The sequence below is a fragment of the Marmota flaviventris genome, chromosome 14, assembly GCF_047511675.1.
Source record: "Marmota flaviventris isolate mMarFla1 chromosome 14, mMarFla1.hap1, whole genome shotgun sequence".
Lineage (NCBI taxonomy): Eukaryota > Metazoa > Chordata > Mammalia > Rodentia > Sciuridae > Marmota > Marmota flaviventris.
In genome coordinates, this window is record NC_092511.1 from 5,893,557 (window position 1) to 5,913,603 (window position 20,047).

A 20,047-nucleotide genomic window follows, 5' to 3' on the forward strand; every position below is an offset into this window, starting at 1 on the left:
GTAGAGGCAGGAGGGATAGAGCTGGAGCTAAGGAACATCAAGGCCCCGACGTGAAATAACTAGCAGGAATAGTGTGAAGAGACGGCTGAGCGGCTGCTCTACCCCGCCTGTCTGTGTGATCGCCTCTGGGATTAGCTTAATGATTTCATTCTTGATCCCTGGCAGTCCAGTGTGCTGCCTGCCCGATGACCCAGTCACTTTATTTGCACTTGTGAGATTGTAGACCTTTGCCTCTGAGTGACTCATATTTTTAGACACGTCCAAGTGAACTCAGAAAAGCAGAGACAGGAAGGGGGACAGAGAAAGAGGATTGTTATTTTAAAAGATTGCGTATTTGCTGGTCCATTGTTAATGGCAGCGATTAGGGGTTTTAACTTGTGTTGAGGTTTGTGTGCTGTCCCAAAAGGCATGTTATAGACTGTGCTTGTCAAAAGTAAATCCAAGCATGAGAGAAAGCTGGTGCTTGCTGGGCGCTGAGGAAGGGTGGGCTGCCCAGGGCAGGAAGTCCTTCCTGTCCATCGTAGAGGTTTCAGTGCTCGTGAACCAAGGCTGGAGCTATCTGCACACAGGGACCTGCAGTCCTCGTTTGCTCTGGTTTTCATCTCCTGGCCAGAGCTGGAGGGTGCCTTCAGCAGCTGCCCTGCATGTTCAGTGAGGAGGACTCTTGCTGCCGGCCAGGCCTGCATGACATCTGGCCCTGTTCACCTGTTCTCTAGCCAGGTCGAAGCGGGGCCACATCTGGAAAGCTCTCCCTGATGCACAGTGCTCGTGCGCTGTGCGGGTCACACAGGCAGAGGGCAGAAACGCCGAGGGAAAGGGCCAGGTGTCCTGGAGTGTGGCCGACTGCCTAGAGGAGCCATTGGTGGGGTCTGCTTACATCTGTGACAGTTCCTTTAAGCAGACAGGCAGGCGGCTTCCTGAAGGCATGCTCCCTCACTGCAGGTGGCACCCATTTCAGTCCAGCCAGCACTCTCCAGTGGCCAGCTCACAGCCTCTTAATCGTTACCTCTATAGCCTCAGCTCCAGGCAACCCCTGCTCTAGTTTCTGTTTCAGTGATTTAGTTTTGATCAGGAAAGTAACAGTTTCCTATTTTTGGTTAATTGGCATGACTCCAAGAAGAAAAATTGACCAAACGAAGCCCAGACTCCCTGTTGACCTGGTGCCCAGGCTCCAAAACGCACCCTCGCTGTCCCCTTTACTAATGCAGCTGCCTGGGCCCTGCCCAGGCCCCCATCAGCAGGACAGCATTCCCCTGCTTCTTTTCAAGGTCTGTGTCACATCCCTGCTCAGCAGAGATTTCTCTTGGGCTCAGGCTAAAAGTCATTTCTCTTCCTGGAAACTCCCTGCTTCCTAGGGCCCGTGGAGTCTCACTTTCAACTCACTCACAGCAGCCCGGCCCCGTCAACGGTGAGTTCCTGAGGACTGAGGTTCTAATTAGTCTCCATCCCCGACTCCTCTGCACCTCCCCAGCCTCCTCTCCCTCCGTCACGGGGCTGCCTGTGCCTCCTGCAAGGCATTCATCGCAGTCGTGATTAGCTGCTGAGTGTCCCATTCACATGAGACGGTGGACCCTGTCCCAGTGTCCAGCCCAGGACGTTCACACCCATTGCTTAAGTAAAAGAAGGATGAAAGCAAGCCAGCTGAGTGTGGGTGCCCGTCAGTCACGTGCTCTTTGGCCCTGTGATGTCTTGCTGTAGTGCCAAGCTGTGCCCACCTTTGCCCCTAGTATTGGTAGTCAGAACCTGAGTTCTCATTTGAATAGTCTCGAGGTAGATGTGTAATCCTAATTGCAACTGATGTGCTTTTTCCATGTGTAGAGAATCTGGTTTTTCCCACTCACCATGCATATACCCTCACATCCTCTTGGTGAAAACCTACTGGGATTCTTCCTACAAATGTGGTTTTCAACCTACAAGCACCTCACTCCCTCTTCCTCCCATCCATCGTGTGGCCGCGTGGCTCTGGTGCTACCCTGGGCAGCTCTGAGCCTCCCTGTGGGACACTTTTGCTGCCCCCTTTTATGCCCACACCTTGTCCAAGGTGCCAGCACTGGTTCCTGGGCCAGCCCAATCACTGAGTGTCGTGACTAAGCGAGGCAAAGTGATGGTGTAGACAGATGGGCAGAGTCTCACGGGTCAGAAACTGGCACAGTTTACCCTTCTTCCTAACCCTGGATCAGCCGGCCTGATTGCTTAAAACCAAAGTCACCCTGTCATTATGAGGAGCCACTGGTCTCTGCAGTGTAAACATGCGCTCCGTGGTGTGCCTCCGAGTCGGGAGCATGGACGTGTTGTTTTCTCTACAGGACAGGCGTCCTGCTTCCCTTACCCTTGTAGCCAGTTATTGCTGTCTACAAAACAGACTCCGGTAAACACGTGAAGGGTGAGGTGGCGAGTTCGCCTGGGCACTGGCTGTGTGGTTTGGTTGACAGGTGTAACTAGAACTCAGGTCATGTCTGAAGCTGCTGTACGTCTGTCTCATATTCGAGATGCTCAGAAGAATGTGAAAGTGTACAGGTTTGTTCCACCCACGCTTTTTGAGCGTCCCCCTCTGGACGGCGCCCTGTGCCAGAAGCTCTGGACACTTGGGACACAGCGCAGGTGGGTGCCCTTTAGAATGTGCAGTGAGGCCAGCGTGGTGGACGCAGGGGAGCCTGAAGACATTCAGGAACAGGACAGCACGCGGAGTTCCGGGAGGGCCCCTCCTGCTGGGCAGGCTGTGGCCACTTCACAGGGACGGGGCATTGGGGCCACTTGTGGTGGTGTGGCTTTGGGCCATGAGGATAAAGCAGGCATGAGATGGAGCACAATCAGCAGGAAGCAGAGTGCAGGAGGCCGACTGAAGAAGAAAAATAGCAAATACAGGTGGAGTGCACAGGGTTTCAAGGGCACGGTAAATAGTTTGTGTCTGTCAGGGACGTGGCCCCAGGTGAGTCTGGCAGGGCCGTGCAGGAGGGATTGAGGCAGGCTGGTGGCAGGGATGCTGTCCCCTCTGTCCAGAAGGGGCACTGAGGCTGCACTGAGGAGACCTTGGACGCAGCATGGAGGGATGTTGTGGGAGGGCTGGAGGTCAGAAGACTTGGGGGATGGAGTAGGGTGAAGCGTGGCCCTGAGCCGCGGAGCAGGGAGGAGCCCACCCCGACTCCTGCGGGTGGAGGGAAGTGACCGCTGTGCAGGGACCGTGTGTCTGCTGCAGGTTCCTCCTGCGCTGGTCCACATGGAAACCAGGTGTGCCTGCTCCCGGAGGTCGGTCACCAGCAAGGCCTCTGCGTGTCACCATCCCTTCTGGTCATCCGCAGACCTCACCTTAAACCAAGCCTTTCAGGAAGGAAGCATTTACCTCTGTGAGGAGCTGATCACACTGTGCCCTGGAGGAGAGCCAGCTACAAGAGAAATGTGGCTATTTAATTCTGAGGCAGACGTTACCCCCCAAAAATCATCTCTGAAATGACACTTGTTAATTGATGAAAATTATTTGGCAGAGTTATTATTGTTTTTTTTTTTTTTGGTCCTGTGGATTGGACCAAGGGGCTTAACCACCGAGCCACATTCCAGCCATCTTTACTTTTTATCTGAGACAGGGTCTTGCTAAGTTGCTGAGGCTGGCTTTGAATGTGTGTCCTCCTGCCTGAGCCTCCCAAGTTGCTGGGAATACAAGCGTGCGCCACCCTCAGAGTTGGTTGAGGACACAGCAGGCGCTGTTACGCACCTAACAGTATTTTCAAGTGAATTTTTGTCTCTGAAAATTGTATCTACCCAATAGTGTCTGGAAATCACATCCCATGTTGCCATAAACATGGCACCTCAGTTTTATCTCCCTATTGAAGGTAATTGAACTAAAAATGGTTTCATTTGCTCAGTGGTGAGAGTGAATGCCCCCCCCCCCCCCGCCCCGTTCTGCTCGGGGCCTGTTAATTGGTGCTGGTAGCCCAGGGTAGGCTCAGGCCAGGCCCGGCATGGGACTTGCTGTCCTGCCAACTGAGGGAGGACTGAGCGGGGAGGACTTGCACTGGAGAGGGAGTCTTGTGGGGCTCAGGATGCGAGTCCCTGCCTGGAGGTTGTCCCTGGCTGGAGCTTTGCAGCTTTGACTTTGCTTGGGTTCAAGCTGCCGGTGTGACAGACTGGCCTGCCTGGTGTGCCCCGAGTGTCAGGAGGGTGGATTCCACTGGATTTGGTGCCGGCCAGCAGTCTCCTGCCTTCCTGCTGCAGGAGGAACGGGGCTCCAAGACTCTGCCCTTGGTCTCCTTCCTCCAGCTGCACCCCTTCACCCACTCTCCCCCATGCTCCCCACACCTCACACACACTGGCACCCATGTGCACCCCCAAGCTCTCCATACACACCCCTCGACACACCCGTTCCTCCTGCACTCACCGACACACCCCTTGCACTCACACTCAGCACTCACTCCTGGGCCTTCCCAGCAGACGGAAGCCTGGATCTGCCTCTCCTTTGGTCTGTCTCCAAGTGGGGAGCTCTCTGCACGGAGTGGGGAGCCTGAGAGCTGCAGGGGCATTCCCTTCATTCCGGTTCTTCAGACCAGGTCTGCCGTTGCTGCTTTCAGAGACATTTTCCTCATTGTAACTGCCTTTGCACAGACTTCATAGCTGAACGGTGTGGGTTCACTATTGAGAAAGCACACGGGCCTTCCGTTAGGTATGTGTGCAACATGCAGAGCTTCCATTAGACGTGTGTTAGATATGTGTAAAACACGCTGATGCTTTAGGCAGGTATTTCATCTGTGAAATGGTTTTGTCAGGAGGGCACGGGACTGCGTAAGGCCCTCCACTCTTGTGCTGCGCTGGCCAGATTTTCAGGGCCGATTAGTGGTCACCAAATGCCCTCTCTAACATCTTGCTTACTTTAGATTAAAAGGCAAACGGAGTAAGAATTTCCTCTTTGTTTTTGTCTTTTAGATTCAGAATATGAACAACATAATCTCCTTCCCTCTGGACAGTTTGCTGAAGGGGGACCTGAAAGGAGTGAAAGGGGTAGGACTCCATCCGGGTCTCGGGCCTCGCACCTCCTGAAGTCCCAGCCTGGGTCATGGCCCCACAGGGCAGCTGCCACCATTCCTCCTGGGGCAACAGGGCGCTTTTGCTTTCTCTGTCCTTTGGTTAGCCATTTGACACCACCTTTGGGCCAGAACATGGTGACACTTGGCCTTGCTGGTCATTCTCTTGGTGCCATAATCTTGGGGAGGGGAGAAAGTGAAGGGGAGTGAGGCTCTGTCGTGGAGACTGAGCACGGCCAAGCCCCTCGGTTAGCAGGGAAACCTGTGAGAAGCCTGGCTCTTCCAGCCACCGTGCCACGGATTCACAACTGGGAAGGGACCCAGCCAGGACAGTTGTCCTGAAGGGAGGGTCGCATTCTCAGGGCCTGGCTGGCTTCGTGTTCTGCGCCCCAGAGGCTGGTGGCTGTTCAGGACATGCCTGCCATGACGGACCTGCTTCACAGGGGCAGGCAGGGCTGGAGTCGAGTTCTTTGATTGGCTCTGTATGTGACTCCTGGGTCTCAACTGGGCATATCTGGAAGTCCTGGCTGACCTGTCTTGGGACCTCTGCTGAGACTTGTTGATGTCTCCCTTACAGAATGTGCCAGGAGAGAGCACTGCCCACCCTCCCTCTGGGGGCTGGAGAACAGGGCATCTGGGTTAGTCAGAACCACCAGAGGGAGGGTGCCCTGGGCAGGGAGGGGAGGCCCACAGTGGAAGCCGTGGTGGCAGCTGCCAGGGCGGGAGCTTGAGGGGCGGGAACTGCCAGAGCACTGAGGACTTTGCAAGGCCATTGAAGGGCCAAAAGATAAACAGGCGAAGTCGGGTTTTCCTCTCCCACAGAACCCCAGTGAAGGAGGCATCGCTAGGTAGGAACGATTAGATAGAATTTTAAGGGTGCAGAATTTTTTGAGCCAGGCTGTCAGAGAATACGAAGTGTCATCTCCAGACAGTTCAGAAGAACCCCAGGGAACCTGGGTGGCTTTTATATCCTGATTGTCAGGCTCAAGTCAGGGTTAGGTGTGTCAGGGAGATTCACATGCTAATGGGAAAAGTCAGAGTCCCCTTCTTTTAGAGAGAGGTACTGAGTTATTCCAGATTAGATCTTCTCTTTCTAGATTCAATTTTAGGATATACCAAGGGCAGAGAGTCAGGAGGGGGTGACAGATGATGGATCAGGCCTGTTAACTGGGTGATGGATACATTGACACGTCTCTGTACCTTTACGCACATTTGGCATCTTCTGTAATAAATATTCTAAAAGGAGAAAGAAAGAAGTGCCAGCTCCAGTCTTATTAAAAGCCTGTGCTCCGGGTTCTTTATTTTTTCATGGGGTTTCGTACATCATTTATTACAGAAATTAATGTTCTTGTCTGGACTGGTCTAGGGATAAGGAAGTGAGTCTTGCACAGAAGTTAATGATTTGTCCTGCTTAATTGCTGCTTCTCTGTTTACAGGACTTGAAAAAGCCCTTTGATAAAGCTTGGAAGGACTATGAAACCAAAATGTGAGTGTTTTCATTTTTAAAAATATGTGTAGGTGACTTGAGAGTTCAATTTTAAATCAAGTTTGGTGCCCCCGGGGATCGTCTGAATAAACCTTGATCCAGGAAGGACACCGGAGCCGCGCTGCACGGTTCCTGCACGGTGCTTCTGTGGGTGCTTGCTGCATTCGGGGGGTGGCCTCTTCCAGAGCCCTGTCTCTTTTTCTGTGGCATTATGGTAGTTATACGTGTCATGTGCAGAACCTACCAAGGGAAGTCAGGACCACTTTCTCCCAGGAGGTGTTTGTCTTCTTTCCTGGTTTTACATACTTCTCATTTTACTGCCATTTGTGATAGCGTTGCAGTTCTCAGGCTTTGTCTTCTTGATGATTTATGAAAACCATTTGCTTTTAGCTTTGGGTCTGTTTCTGGAACACCAGGCTCCTTGGTTTTAGAAAGATGCTGCAACACTCTTCTCCTTCTGCTTTACTTGATTAGTTTGTCAGATACTTTGTCAGAGAAGAGCATGAAAGACGTCTGTCGGCTCTTCCACGCAGACTGTGAGCTCTGCTAATGTCGAGCTCACCCCTGCTGACTGTGGACAGTTGTGTAATGTTTCCCTCATTCCTAGGGTAGGGAGAATTGAACCAGTGAGAATCGAGCTGGCCGTTGTGGGGAAGAGGGGTTTCAGTTATTTTAAATACTGGAAAAAAAGAAAACATTTTTAAATGCCTCGTGTTTACTTTGCCTTGGGATTGGAGACTTTTCTGAATGGAAATAGAAACTTCCATACAAAGCCATCTGGTAAAGTGAGAGGTGTTAGGAAGGAAGTCAATTCAGATGTGAATATAAGTGGGTTTTTTTCAAACCAGCTTTGGATGTCTTTTCAGTAGTGAAGGATCACAAAGATCAAAGTAACGAATACTCAACCTTTGATACTTACTCTGTTTATAGAAATGTTAAATTCCCACACAGAGTTGCTTGGATTCCAAGTATGGCGTTTCACTAATGGTGCATGATGATTTCGGCTTGGGGGAGTGCTGAGCCCCAGGATCTTGAAGCTCTGTTCCACCCAGAGAGGCTCCAATCCATTGTCCCTGGCCCTTTAGCATTCTCCATCTGGGTGCAGTTGGATGAGAGACTAGGGATCAGCATTCCTGCTTTACAGATGGTCTCCCAGGGGGAGGGTCTTGAGCCAGGGCCAGGAGGTGGGTCTGCTGCCTGGCATCCAGCTGCTCCTGTTACCCCCTCAGCAGCCTGCCTAGAGATGCTTCTGTGCACAGCTGGACCATGGTGTCGGAGGGCTGCTGGGGAAGACTGTGGAAAGAGGTGTCTGGGCCTGAGGGGAGGGTCTAGGAAGGGGGCTAACATAACCTTCAGTGTGATGAAAACCCACTTAGGGCAGAAGCACAACTACTTACACACACCAGAATCCGAGGAGGAGGGAGCAGTGCCCTTTTATCTTGAAAGTATCCTAGGCTACACAAAGGAGGTAATGTTTTACCCTCTAACATGCAAGATTCCTTATCCCAAGAGCCTCATGGTGTGTAGTGACTGGGTCTAAGGCGACCTTCGATTCCTGGTTGGTGATTCCACAGTGAAATTAAGAGAGATGGCTCAGGTCTGCCATCTCTGTCTTGTTCCCTTGAGGGTGTCGGTGCCTTGGAGTTGAGTGAGCCTGGTGCTGGGGCCTGGGGCCTTCCAGTCTGACCCCTCCCAGATGCCTGAATTCATTGAGCAGCATCCCTACCAAAGGCCTTCGCTGCTCACGTTCTTCTTTGTCCTTCGGATTGTTGAGGATGCACCTGCCCAGCACTGAGCGCCACGCTAAAGAAACATACTCTTCTTCTTGCCTCTTCTTAAACACTCTGTGCATGCACCCCTACACCACCTCCTGTGATGGTGACCTCTGGAGGCCCACGCAGCCCATTTCATCTCTGAGTAGCCGTTAGGAAAGTGCCACCTGTCTTGAGATGCACGCCTCGAGGCCCTATAGGAAGTGCCGCTTCCCAGGTCTGCACGACAGCCCTTCAGATGGAGTGATTTCCGTTGGCTTTCTTTAGTTTCCTTTTCTCCAGAATAAATATTCACAGTGACTTCCAGCCCTTCATAGCTGATGTGATTTTATGGCTCCTTTGACACTAGTTCTTTTCTTAGATGTGCTCCCACTGGTTGGTGCTAAAGTGCGCACTTGACATTAGCTAATAAGCATTCAGCCTGAGATCCTTAGGAAAGGGGATTAGAGCGGGAAGAAATAAGGAGGAAGTTTGTTTTCTTCTGCAGCGTGCACGCTGTGGCAGGCCAGGCAGGAGAACTGGCCGACTGCACAAGTGGGGAGCGGGCCCGTCTAGGGAGAAGCGCAGTAGGGAAGAGCGAGGTGCAGGCAGACCTACCTCCTCTGCCCAGGGCAGAGCCAAGCAGGTGCTTGGGAAGTGTATGCTGAGTCAGTTGTGGGAAGGCTAAGTTTGGCATTTTTATGATGACAGTATTTTTTTTTTCTTTGGTGAGCATTAAGATGCCATTCTGTTCTAAAATGTGTGCTGAGCATTCTTCTCACGGGCTGGCTGACGGACAACTTCAGGACTGTCCAGTGCAGCCTCTGTGCCAAGAGGCCTCTTGATTTACCTGGGCTTTTTTTTTTCTCCCCGATATGTAGAACCAAAATAGAGAAGGAGAAAAAGGAGCATGCCAAGCTTCATGGGATGATTCGCACTGAAATAAGTGGAGCAGAAATTGCAGAAGAGATGGAGAAGGAAAGGCGGTTCTTCCAACTGCAGATGTGCGAGGTAAGGTGCTGGGACGGCAGGTCATCAGGCTTCCTGTGGCCTGCACCCCCACTGCGGCCTCCCAGGAGTGTGGCTCCGACCTGTGGCTTCAGAGACAGGCCCGATGGATTATTGAACTCTGCTTCTGAGTTGACGGTTCATTTCATAGGGGGATTCTTGTCTCGTGGTGGGTAGGTTACTCTAGCAGCAACCTTTTATTAAAAGTAGAGAACTTCTTTCTGGCCTCACATACATACTTTCTCAAACTTGCCTCCTCTCACTGGAATTAGCTAAAATACTCGAGGTGCTTTTAAATGAGTTGTCTGGGTCCCCACAGAATCAGTGACCCAGGAGATAGGTGAGAAGGCAGAGGGAGAACTTCATGGCACTTTGTGATGTCCTCCAGCAGGGGCAGTGTGCTCTCCCCAGCTTCCCGTGCTCCCCCCTGTGCCCTGGCTCACCTGTCCTGCGGCCTCAGCCTCGCCCTGGAAAGGGGGAGGTAGCAGGACAGACCCTGGGAGCATTTCTCCAAGACCAGAGACCCTCTGACCACAAGGGCTGTTGCTCGAAGCCTTTCCGTTTCTGTGCCTTGCTTGTGGGTGTGCCGGAAGAAACCGCTGCCACCTCTGCTACCGCTGCCACCTCTGTCACCTCTGCCACCTCTGCCACCTCTGCTGGGCTTCCCGCCTGCTCAGAGCAGCACGTCCTGTGAACAGGCTGCGGGGAGTCTTTTCTATTCCCTCTCTAACCGTTTATGATCATCCCTTAGAACGAGTTCCGGTAAGGAGGATTTCTGGGTCAAAGGATACACCGACTCTAAGTTTTGATACACTGCCAAGCATTTGATTAAAGATGTATCATTTTGATATGTTGCCAGATGTCCATTTAACCAGGAGTAAATACCAAAAGGAAGGGGGAAGAGGCCTCGTGGGCAGTTGTTTCAGAGAAAAGGGAATCTGTAGCTTATGGTTTCAGACCAGTTTCCTGTCTCCTTATAGGGTGCACCACCCACCTGGGGAGCACGCGGATGTGGGCTTACCGTGTGTGACAACCGGGAGCCTGCATGTCTCAGCAAGGGTCAACAGACACACCAGGGCATTCTGTCTCAGATGAGATGTCAGAGTCCTCCTAACAGCGGAGGGATGGGGACTTAGTGGAGTCCTTGTTCTGTAAGCCTTTAGGGAAGAACAAATGTATTTCTTGATGCTAGTTTTATAGATCCCCAGGGCTTTCTGATATCTTCGTGGTCACTAATGAATTCTCCAAGTTAAAAATGGCTTTAATTAATTTCAAAGAGATGTGTGTTTTAAACAGTCATATTTAGGGGAAGTATCTTGGGATCAGTGACACAGTGCCAGGGGTCTTAGCAGCAGAGTTGTAACTGTTAGTGTTGGATGGTGACCTGCCTAAAGAGAGGGGCCCCAACACCAGCCTGTGCACAGGAAGATCCAAGATGGTTAGAAACCCCATCTGTTCCAATACCTCCTTCCTTGCAGCCAGGGCAAGGCTGTCCCTGCAGGATAAGGTCAGTGTCCTGTTAGCAGGAGCTCTTGGCTCTTGAACATCTAATTATCTGCCTGGCAGAGCGTTCACATGGCCTTACTGAAAGGAGCCTTAGTTATGGTGTGCAGAGGAGTCAAGGGGCTCTGCTCATTGTCAAGGACCTCTAAGAAGTGGAAGAATTAACCTATCTCCAGAAGCTCCCATGAAAGCCCCTCTTTGGCTTATTTCTGTAATCGTCTCTCCTTTGTTTCTCAACAGTATCTGCTGAAGGTCAATGAAATCAAGATTAAGAAAGGAGTAGATTTACTTCAGAATCTGATCAAGTATTTTCATGCCCAATGCAAGTAAGTCCCTGTTCTTTTTCATGATGTCATTTGAATGTTTCCCAGGGTGTGGTAGCATGCAGTATTGTAGGTCATTTAGGAATCCCCAGTCAGAGGAACCAAGCACCGGTATGTGCTGTGTGAGTGAACCTGGAGAACCTGGCACATAAAGGGGGACAGACACAGAAGGCCATGTCCTGTGTGGTTTGGTTTTGACAGTCCAGGAATAAGCAGATTCATAGAGAAGCAGATTATGGTTGCATCAGCCTGAGCAAGGAAGACCTGGGGGATGATTGCTAATGGGTGCAGCCTTGCTTTGGAGGGGTAATGAAAAGTTCTGAAGTTGGTGCTGATTGAACAGCTTCATGAATATACTAAACCCACCTTACTCTCCACTTTAAAAGGGTGAACTTAATGGTTTGGTAATTATATCTCAGTAAAAAGTAAAAGTATGTATACAATATTTTAAAAAATTCACAGTAGTTCCTAAATGTCTTTATTTTTGCTCTTTTTGTGTTGAGAGGCAAACTGGTTTATCTGACACATGATTTCAGATGTTTTTAAGAGAAATGAGATGATGTTGATACAGTGTATTAAATTAGGAAAACTCTTTCCTTTATTATGATATTATAAGGCCAGGGGCCTTGATGAACGAGGGAGGGTGCGAATAAGAAAGAAGGAGAAACTTCATGTTTAACCTCAACTCTGCCCTTCACCAGAGTCCTCATCACCTGCTTCTGCTCCCAGACCCCAGTTGCTGACAAAAGCAGGCGTCTATAAACAGTCGTTTAGGCCCCTGGCTGTTCACTCACTTGACTGACAGACTAATCCAGTGTGTGCTGTGTCGTGTCCTCTGTGCTGGGACAGGAGGACTCCTTGCTCCAGAGTCAGGTCAGGGGTTGAACTGAAAAACCGGATGTTGATGAGTGTTCTGCAGTGTAGGAATGTGAGACCAAACATGATAGAATAACCCAGTTTAGACAGAGACTCAGGGTGGCCTTTCTTTTCTCCTTTTCTGTGTTGTTACTGTTAGATTCTCCAACAGTCAGAGCACTGTGCCTAGCACATAGCAGGTACTCAGATATTTCTTGGATTAGGAGACTGTATTCCGCGATCTAAAGGAGCCGGCAGGTGGGTGGGGAGGGACAGTCCAGGGAGCGCTGGGGTCTGAAGGCAGGAAAAGGCCAGGTGCCTTAGGAGAGGGGAAGGAGTGGGGTGGAACCAGAGTGAGCGGAAAGGCCCGCACATGGACGGCCTTGGTGTTTCCTAGGGTTCAGGATTTGACCCCGGGTGTTGGGATGCCCTGGAATGGTTTTAGGCAGAGGATCCATTCACATGGGGCTCCTGTGTGTGCCAGGCCCTGTTTGGGGTTCTGCTGATCCAAGAAGCCCAGAAGCAAAGCTCTTCTGCTGGGACTGTATGTTCCACTGGTGGAGATGCTCCGGAGGCCCATGCGCGGACCCCGGCTGTGGCTGGGTCAAGGCATGAGCGGGGACAGGGAGCAGCTTCTGGAAGGAGGAGCCAGAGGCAGGACCTTCATGTGGGCATGCGGCTCCCATCCTGGTGCAGCCAGAGAGGACGGTGACTTGTTGGGCGCAGCGGGGGTGGGAGGTGGGACTACCTTGCGGAATCTTTTGGAGGTAGAATCTCCTGTCTCCATACCTTCCCCAGATAGGCTGTGCCCAGGCCCATGTGCCTATTCTTTTTTGGTAATGGGGTTTGAGTCCAGAGGTGCTGGACCATTGAGCCACATCCCAAGTCCTTGCCTTTTTGTTTTGAAATGGTTTCACTAAGTTGTGGAGGCTGGTCTCGAACTTGTGATTTTCTTGCCTCTGTCTTCTGAGTCACCGGGATCACAAACACCACACCACACCTGGCACTACTCCCGGGACCTGGCTCCTGGACTGTGAGCTCCTCAGCTGCGTTCTTATCTCCCAAGGGGACACGTGGCTTCTCCTGCACTACCGCGGCACCCTCTGCACGTGTCCTTGATGGTGTCCTCTGGTCTAATCTCTCTAAGAGTGAAGGACACCCTCTTAGGAGGGTCCATGCCACTCACTGGGTCTCCCTCAGGGCATGGCACGGGTGCCTGGCACGGGTGTGCAGCAGGGCCTCGGGCCGTAGCCTGAGCTGTCACCACTCGCCGTGTAGAGAGGACAGCTCTGCTGGAGCAGCTAAGGTCGGATGGCTGGGAGTGTGTGCACAGGTGCTTGTGCCAGGTTGAGTCTAGAGACCGTCCCAGAGGGTGAGAAGACCTTGCATCTGTAGGATTTTCAAGATGAGCTCTTTGACAGACTCATTTCCTGTGACACGTGACCGCAACATGCAGATCCCCCCTCTAGGTCTCGTTTAACCTGGTATGAGGCGGTTTAGGAAGTGGGTCGCTTCCTTGCTGATATTTTATTTTTAGGAAGAAGCTATTCTGGGATTTCCTTTTTTTTCCCTTTATTTTGCCCAAACTATCAGTTGGGTAGCAACAGACCCTTGTGGAAAGTGAACTAGTTGGCCTTTTATGGGCATGAGCTCAGTGACCTATTAAAATAAGAATCTTCCGTTACTTCCTTCTTGGATGTGTGTGTGTTCACTGCATGATCCTAAATCAGTTACGCTGCTTTGACTTTTTAAATTCATATTTGCGGATAAAACGTGGAGGCTGAGACTCTGCTGTGGCTCATGGGGGATTTGGGCCTGTGTGCGTTTCACCTGTGGGAGTCCTTCATGTTCGCTCATTGAAGTTCTCATCAACCCTTCTTGGCCCAGAAGCCAGCTCTGCCTGAGGATGCCATGCCTGATGGGCAGGGAACCCTCCCTGCACACCGGCCACTGGAGGTGCATGAGGCCACCATGTTTCACTGAGGTCTTGGAAGCCACACTGGCTTGACCCAGAGAAGTACTTGAATATGCATTAGTTGTTTTTTAAACTTGTTTTGCTTTTCTCTGTTTTTAAGAAATACTTCCATGTTCTTTGTCTTTTATTTCACTTAAGAAAAGAATTTGCATCTCTGCCTCATTCCTGGATTTCCTGAAAGTTCCTCTGTCAGCCTGGGCTGCTACAGAGGGAGGGTCCCGTTCTCCAATGGGACCTGGAGTAGGCAGCCTTGGAAACCCTAACTGAAACCCAGGATGGCCGGGTTCTGGCAGGCCGACTGAGTGTGGAGGGACTTGCTCTTCCAGCACGTACCTCCCTGCTGGACCCATGACGCCTGCTGTTGTCCCATGAACTAGGGGCGCTGAGTTGGTCCACGGTCCTGGAGAAGCTTGTTCTCGAGTGAGGGAAGGGCAGACCCTCAGGGGACGAGGAACGAAGTGTGATGTTAGACTGTGATCCCTGAAGCCTGGGGGTGGGGCGATTTGTCACGTGCTGTAGGGCCAGAGGAATGCTTGAGATCGCATCTAAGCAGGTGCATTTTCAAGGCTGGAAAAGCTGGCCAGGCAGGCTGGGAAATGTGCGATCAAAAACAAAACTCGATCTGATAATGTCCATGGTTTAGGTTCCTTGGCTGAAGCTTAGAAAAATGTTAATGGGCTCCACTTAGGAATAATCTGCCTGGGACGTGTGCTCAGGAATGCCATGGTGACCAAGCCAGCAGGGCGGCCCTCCTGCTCCTCCCTGGAAGCTCCCCCTCGTGCCTGGCTGCATTTTGTGGAAAGATGGGGTTTGAGAACCAGAGGGAGGAGGTTCTCCAGGTGGAGGCAGAGGGTGAAGGCTGGGGAGGCCGAAGTCCCCACTGTAAATCCAAATCTACATCGTTCTTCCGAGTGGATGTGCATTGCGATGCTGGAAACAGTCGCCGTGAGGAGAAAGCCTTCCCTGAGCCCTTGGCTCCTCTCAGGGCTCCCACCTCGGGGAGAGTTGCCGGGCTGCGGAGGTGCCAGGGCAGAGCCCCTGTTCCCGCTCCCCAGGGCACCTCTGCCTCTATCCTCCGTAACATTGTTCCTGTTCCCAACCCTAGCTCTCTCACTCATGTTCTCTCCCTCCCTTCCTTCCTATTTTATAAGAATTTGAAGTGATTAAAGAAATAGTTAAATAAAACGTTAGAACCATCTGAGTTCAAGACAGAAGGGAACAGGACAGTTTCTCACTCCTGCAGCTCTGCAGGGCTTCCAGATTTCCTCTGCAGCCTGAAGGCACATCTGCTCCCTGTCAGTCCTGGTGCTGGGAGTGGGAAGTGCAGAGGTGCGCAAGACCTGGCTTTCCTGCCCTAACTCTGGGGAAGGCACCTGGGTGGGTCTCTCTGACGCCGTGGCTACGCCAGAGGCAGGCACTGTCTTCAGAAAAAGATTAGTTAGGTGAACTAGAGGATCAGGAGTACGAGAGCTTGTGTGCATCCAGAGAGAAAGGTGAGAACACTCCAGCAGCCCAGGCTGCGGCCCCTTCGACTGGCTGCAGTGTTTTGCAGCTCCCACGGCATGAGCTCCTGGCCTTCCTCCTGGCCGTTGCTGACCCGAGGCCCAGCAGCACCTTTCTGCGCTGTTTTCACAGCCCACGAGACACTTGGTGTAAAAATGGTCCCATGGGGCCACTGCTGAGTTTAAAAGGAAGAAACATCACCCAAGAGGAGCACAGGTGAGACCCACATCACCTCCTGCAGGTAGTCTCCTCGGGTCCGGCGACAGGCAGAAGCTGGCAACTTCTCCTCTTCTGTCCCTCCCTGCCTTCCGTCCTGGAACTCGAGACGTAACGGGAGAATCACGTGGTAGATAATCGCACTATGAACACACAGTTGCACTGTGGCACACGTTGTGAAGCAAAGGACAAAATGCCGAGAGAATATATACCAGGAAGAGCCCTTTTCAACATGGAATTGGAAAGGCCTCCATCACAGGTGGCGTTCACCCTGAAACTTGAAGAATGACTGGACACAGCTGGGTGGAACAGGCGCTGCGGGCAGAGGCCTGAGGCTTGAAGAATTTGGTGGCCATGGGGGACAGAGGAGGCCTGTGGGCTGCCACTGTTTCTGGAGGCGGCAGGGCCAACCACATAGGCAGCGCCGGGTCATGTGGTCCAGAGCCTGTGGGGAGGCAGCCTCCTCATTCCCCAGCAGGGTCCCGGGCAGCTGGCCTTGGCAGGCGGCACTGACCTGCTGCGTGGGCCCTGCCCACGCCATCAGTGACCTCACAGCTTCCAGCTCTGCGCTTACGATCCTCCTTTTGCTATTTGACCTTCAGTGCTCCCACCTTGCTGTCCACTCTGTGGGTGGAGTGGGCGCGGCCTGTGCATCAGAGCTGCCTGTTGGTTGGTTGGTTGGTTTTACTGTGTTCCTTCTCTTTTCCACGTGGCCATTGCTGTGGAGGAAATTCTCCCAGTCTCACTCTTGCAGCACTCTGTGGCTTTTTTCCTTGGCCACAGATCCTTCCATTTAGGTGCTTACAAGACTCTGAATCAAAGCTCTTGCTGCCGTTTTCAGTAGAATCCTGTTTCTCATTGTCAACTGAAGATCTCAATTTATGTGGGTCAAGAAAAATCACAAGTGCTCAGGCTAATTGTAGTTCCTTTCCTCTTCTAGTTTTGAGTGTCCTTTTATTCTTGATTTGCCTGATTTTAAGTTTCTATTCATACAGACGTTTCCCCCCGGAGTTAGGTAATGATGCCAGTCATTTTTCTTTAAAGAAGTTTCTCTCCCTCCGACAAGGTTATTTTCTCCTTTATGAAGCACAACCTGTGTTTTTTTCTTCCCCTAGTTTTTTCCAGGACGGACTGAAAGCAGTAGAAAGCCTCAGGCCTTCCATTGAAACCCTGTCCACGGATCTGCACACGGTGAGCAGCCCCTCTGCCTGTCCTGTGTGCCATCTGGCCTGAGCACGCTGTGCCACCCAGCGAGGGGCCGCCCCACCCTGCCTGATGGAGGGTGGCCTGGTGTCCCCCTCTGTGGCTGGGGAGGGTGTGGCCCGCGAGAGGAGCGGTCACCTTCCTGCTGCAGCCTCACCTCTGTCTGCTCCATTTGGCTTTAAAGATCAAGCAGGCCCAGGATGAAGAGAGAAGACAGCTGATGCAGCTCCGCGACATCCTGAGGTCAGCACTGCAGGTCGAGCAGAAAGAGGTGAGGGGATTTAATTTTGAAAGATTGCTATTTAGGTTTCGGAGGCCTTGGGACTGAGGGGTGGGAAATCCTGGATGCCAGGGATTCTCCCCGGCAAGCAGCACTGAGCATCTCATGTGTTCTTGTAGTTTTGCCAAAGCATCTTCTTTGTTTTGTCCTGGGGGAGGCACCACCATGGGCATTGATGTAGGGTGGGCCTTCTTGCTCCCAGTGGCCAGCTGGGTGTTTCTTGGGGCCTTTCTCACGTTGCACACTTGCCATTTATGCTCCTGGACCTCTGTGGTTTGCTGGCCCTGACATGTCTGGACTCCTTGGGATGGAACAGAGCAGATGGCTGCCTGGGTTCCTTCCGGCCCTGAGACTACTCTGTAAGATGCGAGGAGTTAGCTTCTCTTAGGGCTCTGTCCTGAGGGGCACATGTCCATGGTCTGTCCTGTATCTCCTGTTGTGTAGTAACAGCTTTGTGTGCTCCCACTAAATTTGTATTTTGGGGGGGCTCATGAAAAGAACATGGAGGTAAAATTTTAAAGGAAGTTTTGACGTGTTTGCTACAATGTGGATATTACCATGTGAATTTCTTTTTTCCTCGAGTCACAGAGTCACTGTGCTGCCCAGGCTGGCCCTGAACACCTGGACTCAAGCAGTCCTCCTGCCTCGGCCTCCTGAGTAGCTGGAATAGAAAGTGAATTTAACATAAACCTACCTCCTTGTCAATAAAGGAATGTGTCTAAATGTCCTGTAGGTTTTGGATAAATAACCATTAATCTGCTTAACAGGGCATAGCATTCACTGTTGGTGCTTTGCTGTAAGATCTTGTACTATAACTGAATGTTGTTGTTTTTCTCCCAAATGCACTTGCCTTTCGTGACCGAAGTCTAGGAGAGTAAGTAGCTCCGTATTTTAACAAATCGGAGGGGTCTGCATGTTTTGTTCATGAATTTCAAAATCCACATTTCTTCTCCACACATCTTACTGGCTAGTAGCACTTTAAATTTTAACCCTCCTCTTTCACTGTAGTAGATTTTGCTAAAGGCAAAAGAATTTCCATGTACGACATGGTGGAGTGGGAATGTTCAGAGTTGCTGGTTCTTCTGTGAGGAGGGAGCAGCTCACCCCCACCGGCCCGCAGTACTGCCATCACGGCCTGTCCCTCTTAGAGTGACGCCTTCCTGCAACTGGCTGTGGGCAGCTCAGGGAAGCCCCTGCCTTCTCTGCCCTCCCTCTGTCACATGGGGGTCGTCAAGTGAGAGGCCAGCAGGGTGATGCTGGAACTGCTGTCAGCCTGGTGCCTGCCTCTCAGTCCAGGGAACATGGGTCCTAGTGACTTGATCTCCCCAAACATGTGATGCAAGCACCAAAAGAAAGGAAGGCAAGGAGCAAGGAGTGCAGAGAAACCCTAACCCTAACTGTAGGTACGGGAGGCGGGGCCAGCCCGGGGGCAGGAGCCCATCAAGGCCTTGGTCCTGGGGCGTTGGTGGAGTGGTCAGAGCGTCTGAGGAGGAGGGTCAAAAAACAAAGGTTTAAAATGAGGAGGAACAGCTGGGTCAGCAGCCCCGGCCCCAGCACCAGGCAGGAACTGTGTTTGCTCTGACTACAGATGGAGGCTGGGGAGAGCTGGCCGTCGCCAGAGCTCTATTCACTTGTAGCTTTGCAGAAAAGTGTGAGAGACCCGCCGGCACAGCCACAGTCTCTCAGCCTTTATCCTTTGGTGGGTTCTGTTGGCCAGTCTGTCTGCCTGTCCTATTGGCCTGAGCAACTCAGAGGAACTTTCTTTACTTTGTTCTAGCTTTATCCCAGGGGACTAACCATGTCTTCCAGGTCCCAGGCGCTGGCCGCGCGTCCTCCAGTCAGTCTCCTGGCTGTGACTGTTATGTTTCCTGTCCATCACACTTTGCACTTGGGTTCATTGGACAGTCCATGAACACAGTTGCAAGGACTAAGCAAATGTGCATTAGTTAAATTTATTCATTTTGAAACGATTTTCAGGATTCAGGTTCCAGCCTGTGTTCCTCCTCTTGGTGGCCAGGCACTGAATCCCGGGCCTTGCTGTTGAGGCTGTCCTTCCTTCGATTGGGTTCTTCTCTGTGACTTACAGAGCTGGAGGTGTTGGGTGGCTTTGATTCAGCGTTGTGGAAATTCTGACTGATGTGTGGTGATGGCTCATGGAGGTGGGTGGCCTGCCCCAGGACACCGCCTTGATGGGTGGGCAGAGCCACTGCTCCTCACTTTCTTCCGCCAGCTTCAAATTCCACTGTTGGAAGGAGTCAGGAACACTGCCACTACAGCACGGTGGCTCAGGCGGCTCTTCATCACCTTGGGGCTGGGCTCTGGATCACGGGATCATATGCCTTTATGGCGTAAGTCACAACTCTAAAATCACCTGCCATTCGGATTTTGCTGGAGGTGTTTTTCTGCTCTCTGCAAAGAGGATACTACTGTTTGGGTTTTCCATCATTTTGCTAGGAAAATCTTAAGACTTACAGAAAAGTTGAAAACCGGTGTGGCGTGTGCATGTGTGCACCCTGGCATCTGACATCAGGAGGATCCTCTGCCGGGTTAAGCCTCTCAGTACTGCTGGGTTGGGGTGAGCTCTTTCCCTGCCAGCCTCGTCTCTGCCTTCCCATCACCTTTTGGGCAGCGCTGGGATGGACCCATGCGATACTGCTGAGACCCTGCTCTCTAACCTTGAGAACAGCCCAGCCTTGGGCTCCTGGGGAGATGCTCGGGCTCTGGTTTCAAGGTTTAGAAGCCCAAGTGCTGGAACCGCAGCGTTTCCCCACTCTGCAGCCCTCACCAGTGGCTTCTCTCTCTCCGTCAGCTCTGCTTCTCCTTTTCCAGGTTCCCTGTCTAGTGGGATGTGGCTGGACAGTGGTGCTGTCTGGTGGCAGAGCCCCCACAGGGCCATAATCTCCCCTCGACTCTGGCTTCTGGATTTGTGAAC

At 51.9% G+C, this 20,047-nt stretch overlaps 1 protein-coding gene across 5 annotated transcripts in view; it reads left to right on the plus strand.

The window, feature by feature from the left end:
* Positions 1-20,047, plus strand: part of Asap2 (ArfGAP with SH3 domain, ankyrin repeat and PH domain 2) — a 154,344-nt gene that overhangs the window by 77,413 nt on the left and 56,884 nt on the right. For all 5 annotated transcript variants that reach the window (XM_027937816.2, XM_071601322.1, XM_071601323.1 and 2 more), the window contains exons 4-9: positions 4,915-4,989; positions 6,449-6,498; positions 9,131-9,260; positions 11,001-11,086; positions 16,748-16,823; positions 17,020-17,106. In XM_027937816.2, the coding sequence (XP_027793617.2) occupies positions 4,915-4,989; positions 6,449-6,498; positions 9,131-9,260; positions 11,001-11,086; positions 16,748-16,823; positions 17,020-17,106 (504 nt within the window). The remainder of the gene's footprint in view (positions 1-4,914; positions 4,990-6,448; positions 6,499-9,130; positions 9,261-11,000; positions 11,087-16,747; positions 16,824-17,019; positions 17,107-20,047) is intronic.